This window comes from Octopus bimaculoides, chromosome 4, assembly GCF_001194135.2.
Source record: "Octopus bimaculoides isolate UCB-OBI-ISO-001 chromosome 4, ASM119413v2, whole genome shotgun sequence".
In the NCBI taxonomy this organism is placed as follows: Eukaryota; Metazoa; Mollusca; class Cephalopoda; order Octopoda; family Octopodidae; genus Octopus; species Octopus bimaculoides.
Window position 1 is genome coordinate 50,533,823 of NC_068984.1, and position 7,719 is coordinate 50,541,541.

Below are 7,719 nucleotides of genomic sequence, written 5' to 3' on the forward strand. Positions count from 1 at the left end.
AGGAAGTAAGAGTGAGAGAAAGTTATGGTGAAAGAGTACAGCAGGGTTCACCACCATCCCCTGCCGGAGCCTCGTGGAGCTTTAGGTGTTTTCGCTCAATAAACACTCACAACGCCCGGTCTGGGAATCGATACCGCGATCCTATGACCGCGAGTCCGCTGCCCTAACCACTAGGCCATTGCGCCTCCACACATAAATACATACATACATACATACATACATAGTTACGTACCTACACCCATACACGTTTACATACATACACCTAATATCAATCAGCCCCAAGTAATTCCATATAATTCATTTACAGCAGCTCAGATTCATCATCTTCAGCACAGTATCATAATTATTTTTTGCATTTTTTCTTGAAAGACTGATTATGTTTATAGTTTCGTATATGGATGTTAAAGACAGAAGCAAACTTCAGATCAGTTTAATGTACAGTAATACTTTTCAGACAGGAAATAAGCCATATATATGTATATATATGTGTGTGTTTTGCTTCTGTGTATGTATGTATGTATGTATGTATGTATGTATGCATGTATGTGTGTACTTATTCATGTATACATCTATGTGTGTATGCGTGCGTGCATGCATGCATGTATGCATTTATGTATGTATGTATGTATGTATGCATATGAGAAGGTTGTGCTGTTAAGAAAGTCGCTTTGCAGCCATGTAGTTTCCAGGCTAGTCTCACTGCACAGCTCATTAGACAAGCATTTTCTACTATAGTCCAGAGCCAATCAGTGCCTTTGAGTGAATTTGGTAGATGAGAACTATGTGGAAGCCCATCGTTTATATGTGTGTGTGTGTGTGAGTGTGTATGTATGTGTACCTGTGTGTGTGCAAGTTTCTCCATTTGTGTTAGCTCCCTTACCCCTCTCCGACTGACAGCTGGTGTTGATTTGTTTACGCCTCCGTAACTCAGAAATTCGCCAAAACAGTCTGATAGAATAAGTTCTACACTTAAAAACATAAGTACTAGGAGCGATTTGTTAGACTAGACCAGTGGTTGTTAACCTTTTTACTACCATGGCTCCTCAAGGAATTTGTCCTCCTCTCCATACCCCACTTGCATCTATGAATAAAATTCCCTCCCAGATTTCAAAATAAAATCTAAAATATGTTTTTAGTCTTTTTATTGAATATGAATTAGTCACATTATACAAAATGTGTAAGATTTTATATTGTTGTTGGCACTCCGTCGCTTACTACGTTGAGGGTTCCAGTTGATCCGATCAACGGAACAGCCTGCTCGTGAAATTAACGTGTAACTGGCTGAGCACTCCACAGACACGTATACCCTTAACGTAGTTTTCGGGGATATTCAGCGTGACAGTTTGACAAGGCTGACCCTTTGTATTACAGGCACAACAGAAACAGGAAGTAAGAGAAAGTTGTGGTGAAAGAGTACAGCAGGGTTCGCCACCATCCCCTGCCAGACCCTCGTGGAACTTTCGGTGTTTTCGCACAATAAACACTCACAACGCCCGGTCTGGGAATCGAAACCGCGATCCTATGACCGCGAGTCCGCTGCCCTAACCACCGGGCCATTGCGCCTCCACATGATTTTATATATATAATCATATTATACAAAAAGTGAGTTACTTGACACTGCTTCTTAGCAAAAAAAAAAGTATTTTTATTGAATATGAATTGGTCACATTATTAGTGAGATACTTGACACTACCTCTTAGATACAAGATCTTGAATGCATGGTTGAATGCCAGAGAGTGCACAACGTATGTCCCTTTCAACGTACAGCCTGTTTCTGTTCTTGGTTTTTACAGCAACGAGCGTGGAAAATGCAGCTTCACAAAGATACGTGGATTCAAACATAGCTAAAATCCGAAGACCCTGATGTGAGATCAGGGGATAAACAAGAAAGTATTTGATCCAGAACGTTTCAAGATCCAGTTCTTTGAAGTCTTCCTTAGCTGGGGAGTTGAACTTCAGATCAAGAAACTCCTTGCACTTCATCCAAAACATCAGTCACTTCACACTGAAATGTGTTCCTGATGAATTTCCAAGCTTTGCGCTTTTCATCTATATCTGGGAAGTATCTGATTAATTCTGTTTTCAAGTCAGTTAGATGAGTGATTATTTGTTTCTTTAACTCAGGATAAAAGGTTACTGTGAATGAGAGCAGAATCCAAATAACTAAAACTGGCTGTATTTCCCTGCTGAATTCGACATTTCCAAAGGACGAGTTTAGCCACGAAGGTTTGAGTGGTGTTATGGGGCGTGAGAATGGTGATATTTTCCCCTTGTAGTTTAAGGTTGAAAGCATTCAACACTTCGAATATGTCCACCAGGTAAGCTAGAGATAGCTGAAAGCCTTCAGACTGGAATTTGCCATGGAGATCTGCCTTCTGCTGCAAATCAAGAAATATTGCTACTTCTTCACGTAGTTCATAAAGCCGTCCAAGCATGTTTCCCTTTGATAGCCATCGTACGTTCGTGTGAAAAAGCATTGCTTCATGTTCAGATTCCACATCTTTACACAACAGTTTGAAAAGACGACTGTTTAAGGCTCCAGCTTTAACAAAGTTGACAACCTTGATAACCATGCTCAGGATATTTCTCATTTCAGTATGTAAGGTTCTGGATGCTAAGACTTCATGATGAAGTATGCAGTGTGTACATGCAACAGATGGGTTTTTTTGTTCTTTCTCCCTAATAATGAATCCAGACTTCAGACCAAGTATGCTTGGAGCTCCATCAGTACCCACTCCTACCATCAAATCCCATGAAAGCCGATTTTCCTGAAAGAAGTTTGATACAACACGAAAAATAGCTGCTGCTGTTGTACCACTATCCATAGGGTGACAGAACATTTCCTCTTTTACGCAATTGCCTGACACAAAACGAGGATATACCAGTATCTGAGAACACAGAATATCAGTCGTTTCGTCACACTGAATGGCAAAAACAGGAGAATCTCTTATTTGGTCAAGAATTTGATCTTTGATGTCTTGTGACAAGTCATCGATCCTTCCATTGACTGTATCGTTTGATAATGAAATCTGGGAAAGCTTATTTGCACTATATTTCCCCGGAACGAATTCTGCTGCACGGAGTAGACTTGGTTTTATGAGAGACTCTACGATGTTATGGCTCTTCTTACCCTTTGCAATCAACATGGTGATCTCATAGAAAGCCACAACAGCCATTGAAATTTGTTGCCGAAATGCCCCACTACCGTCCAATTTTGCTTGCTTCAAGGAATATCTTTTTGCTTCAAAGAATGCCTTCGGGTAATCTCCAAGAGCAAGATGTGTTGTCCTCGAGTGGCGTTCCAAACGTGAGTGTCGTATTCTATCATTTTTCGCAGTTTTGTAACATATCACACATTGGGGGGACTTCTGGAGGGACACGAATCTAAATCGAACGTATTCGTCAAGGTACTTCTGTTTCTTTGCACTCATTGCGAATTATCTGATGTGCAGTGGACAACACACATGTGAACAAAAGATAAGGTACGTGTAAGGTAATTTCAAGTTAGAGCGCTTGGAGTAAAAAGTTCTGAAAAAAAATTAAAACAAAAAATATTGGAATAAAAGTTGAAATTAAAAGAAAAGTTATGCGAAAAATTTGTATAATAAAATATTGTATTTATTTGTAAGAAAATATTTAAAAATGTTTCTTTAAAAAGGAAAAGATTTTGCATAGCCTTTAGTTTTACCTAGTACTTTCTGTAATATTTAAATCTGAATTTTAGTTTAACATTTGGCTTTATAGTATATTTTTTTTCTTACGGAAAAATTTACAATATTTTTAACAAAACATTTTGGTTTTATTGTTAAATTTTTTATTTTTCCAATCTGTGTTTTAATTTTTTGGAGACTTTATTAAATTGAGCGATAGTAGAACCTATTACGTACTTTTCGTTTTATTTCCTATTTTTGAATATATCATACTGTTCCTCTTGCTAACATTTTTAAATAGTTTTCATTTTTTAAATTAAGTTAATATTTCTTAGTATGTTACTATAATGATTTGATAATGTTTCGGCATGCCTCTTGACTTTTAAGAATCACATTATTAAACTTGTTCATAATCTACTAACTGAAAAAGATGTTTGTCTTCACACGATAATATCTATGCTTTATACCAGTGGTGCTTAACTTGAGTCTTGTTATAACAAAAAAAAAAATGACAAAATAAAGGCAAATGTTAAAGCTACAGTCCAGAATTAGTGAGGGTTTCGAAGGATATGAAGTTGGGTCAATAAGTACAGAAAATGCTAAGCGGCGCTAAGATAGCAGAATAAGAAAACTAAAGGAATAAGGATTTTTTGCATTTTTCCCTTAACTTCTCATTATTTGACTATGCTGTCGTTAAGAGAATACCAAATATAATTAGAGAAATTCCTGTTTTTTGTCAAGGGCTAGTGCCCTCCTTGGAAGTTACTGACGCCCCACCCCGCTAGTGGGGTGTTCAAGCATGGAGGCAGTCTAATGACTGGAACAAGTGAAATACGAAAGATATATGTAAGTTGAATTTTGGGAATCCGAGATAGACCGCTGGCTCTTGTATATTGCTGAGGCTTCCTATGGGGCTTCGTTCTACCATTTCCATTACGGTCGTCGTGGTATCTGCTTCTCTGAACTTCTTAAGTGAATGTTCCTCCACATAAGACATTCTACATACCAGTATGTATTTCTGAGTATGTTATATTTCGTATATATTGTTTCATTGTATGTTTTTCTCAAACCTTTCAGCCTACAGTTTCCATATTTAGACCAGGTTTTTATTTATTTACTCTTTGCTCTTTACTCTTTTACTCTTTTACTTGTTTCAGTCATTTAACTGTGGCCATGCTGGAGCACCGCCTTCAGTCGAGCAAATCGACTCCAGGACTTATTCTTTGTGAGCCTAGTACTTATTCTATCGGTCTCTTTTGCCGAACCGCTAAGTTACGGGGACGTAAACACACCAGCATCGGTTGTTAAGTGATGTTGGGGGCACAAACACAGACACACACACATACATACATATATATATATATATATATATATATATATATATATATATATATATATACATATATACCACGGGCTTCTTTCAGTTTCCGTCTACCAAATCCACTCACAAAGCTTTGGTCGGCCCGAGGCTAGTTGAAGACACTTGCCCAAGGTGCCACGCAGTGGGACTGAACCCGGAAACATGTGGTTCGTAAGCAAGCTACTTACCACACAACCACTCCTATTTGTTTAGTTATGTATTTTTGTATTTATTTATTCATTCATTCATTCATTTCTTGGAGTCATTGACCTGCACATTATGAAAAGCTAATCGTAAATATTCTGACAGGTGGGGGAAGTTACAAGGTTCATTGCTCTAACAGTGTGTGTGTGTGTGTACACATTTACAACGTTATAATATGCTATGGATTCAAGACAAAAAAGAAATCTGCTTCTTGAAAACGTTTAATTGCATACCCTCCAATTTAGCCTATCCCACACGACTCGCTATCTTGTTTGTTATAAAGCTTATTTACATAACTCTCTAAATACTTTCCTCAAGCCCTTTCGTCCAGAATTTCAGCATTGAGAAATTTCTTGAATGCAAGTTTTATATATTTATTTATATATTTATTTATTCATTTATTTATTCATTGTTGCCGAAGTCAACTTTGTTATTCATCCTTTCAGGGTCCAGAAAATAAGTACCAGTTGTGGACTAAGTACAATATACTCGACATCACCCGTCCCTAAAAATTGTTGTTCTGGTGCCAAAATTAGAATTATTTATTTATTTACTTTTATAACTAATCGTTTCCTAGTGGCGTGGATCTAGTCATGTCTAAACTTGCCATGGATCTCACAGGTCCTGGGTAGAGCAGGTGGCCACGAGGTACGTAGACTTTGCCTCTCCTTAAAGGGCTTACCCATATAATCATACGCACTGTTAAAATATATTTCATTTTTCGTAACTCACTAAACACTTCTCAAAGAGGTAATATTTATTACCACTTAAACGTGGTTGTTCTATTAGAATAAACTATACTGCCGTAGATACCATGGCAGAGACTCATATAGGCTTTTGGTGCAAAATGCCCTTTGCACCAAAAGCAAATGTGAGAGTTTCTCTTGTGACATCTACCATCTTTCTCTTCCTGCACGGTCGTTTAAACCAACAGACGTGTTTTTCACTCTCTCTCTCTTCTATCTTTCATCTTATCGAAAGAAATCTTTCTCCAAACGTTCACTATTTTCCTCTCGTTCTGGTTCACTATTTTCCTCTCGTTCTGGTCTAACGACCCTCCCTGTTTGTGGGGTTTTTTTTGGCCTTTTTGTATGTCTCCACTGTCATGTTTTTGTTCTCAGTTTTGACCCTCCTTAAATCCTAAATTTTATTTTAGAACTTATGGGAGCAACTGTCTTTCAAGACTCCTATTGTCGTTGAATGCTCGAAATGAGGAGTAAATAGACAGCCGACGACTGATGAAGAGTCCTTTTCCTCTGTTAACTTGTCCTGTTTTCCTTTTTGCTCGTTGTTTACGTATTTCATGTTATTTGCACCGTTGGTAACGTCCTGTACCCATATATGCATGTCCATATATATATATATATATATATATATATATAAACAATATATGAGTATATGCATATATATGTACATGTATGTACATACCTTCATCTACATATACATATAGATACATATCTGGTACATGACGTTGCAAAAAAACATGGACAAAATGATAAACAAGGTACAAAAAACAAGCAGGCCACATAGAGAACATATCCTTCATCAGCTGTCACCATTAAAACACTGGCGTTTCGAAGAGTTAGAGCATATATATAAACAACAGGTTTTCTATTGAAGTTATATGTGTTATAAAACATATCAACATCAAAACAAGTCAACCATGCATCAGAGGAAATACATCCTATCACATTATTTCAATTAATCTACTTCTTAAAACTCTCCCTATTCATACTTGTTTCAGGTCAACAATCTGACAGAATACTCGTTGACTTCCACCATTCTGACTGAAGCATGATGACGAAGCAAAGTATTTGAAAGTCATCCAGTGATTGATGCGCTTAAAAACAGAAACCGTTAGCACTTTTGTTCATTAATTTTCAATCAAGTGGCGTCGCTGTGTGGTAAGAAGCTTAATGGTTTCCGAGTTCAAGCGCACCAATCACTGGATGACTTTCAAATACTTTGCCTCGTCATCATGCTTCAGTCAGAATGGTGGAAGTCAACGAGTATTCTGTCAGGTTGTTAACCTGAAACAAGTATGAATACGGAGAGTTTTATGAAGTAGATTAATTGAAATAATGTGATAGGGTGTATTTGGGGTATTTGTTTCTGGCGCAGAAACAAAAACCCCAAATTCATTATATTCCCTTTCTATCAATGTAAAGACAGAATCTCCACACAAGAAAGAATCAACAAGGAGAATTTTTTCATAGAGAAATTCCAACCATTTCTTAACACACACACCCCTCAGTGACCTTATTTCTCTATGAACAGACACAAACTTCCTGTTGAAAAAGAGTTCATAACTCCAACTAAAAACACTTGTCTCCCCTTACACACACTTCCTGTTTTGACACCACATTTCCTGCTTAACACAAACTTTTAACCCTTTTTTTAAACCTAACAAAACTCTCAACTCTCATGCATCCTTATTTTTCCTACCAGTTTATACATGAACTCCTATTGAACTACAAAAGCTCAAAGACAATATAATGTATGGGT

At 37.3% G+C, this 7,719-nt stretch overlaps 1 protein-coding gene across 1 annotated transcript; it reads right to left on the bottom strand.

The window, feature by feature from the left end:
- Positions 1 to 2,120: 2,120 nt before the first annotated feature.
- Positions 2,121 to 3,431, bottom strand: LOC106870190 (protein ZBED8). Its single transcript, XM_014916195.1, has one exon. The coding sequence runs from the start codon at positions 3,429 to 3,431 to the stop codon at positions 2,121 to 2,123; it is 1,311 nt and encodes a 436-aa protein (XP_014771681.1).
- Between the last annotated feature and the right edge of the window lie 4,288 nt (positions 3,432 to 7,719).

Bases quoted from the DNA above. Each gene is read 5' to 3' on its own strand.
- LOC106870190 (XM_014916195.1), bottom strand. From the start codon at position 3,431: ATGAGTGCAAAGAAACAGAAGTACCTTGACGAATACGTTCGATTTAGA.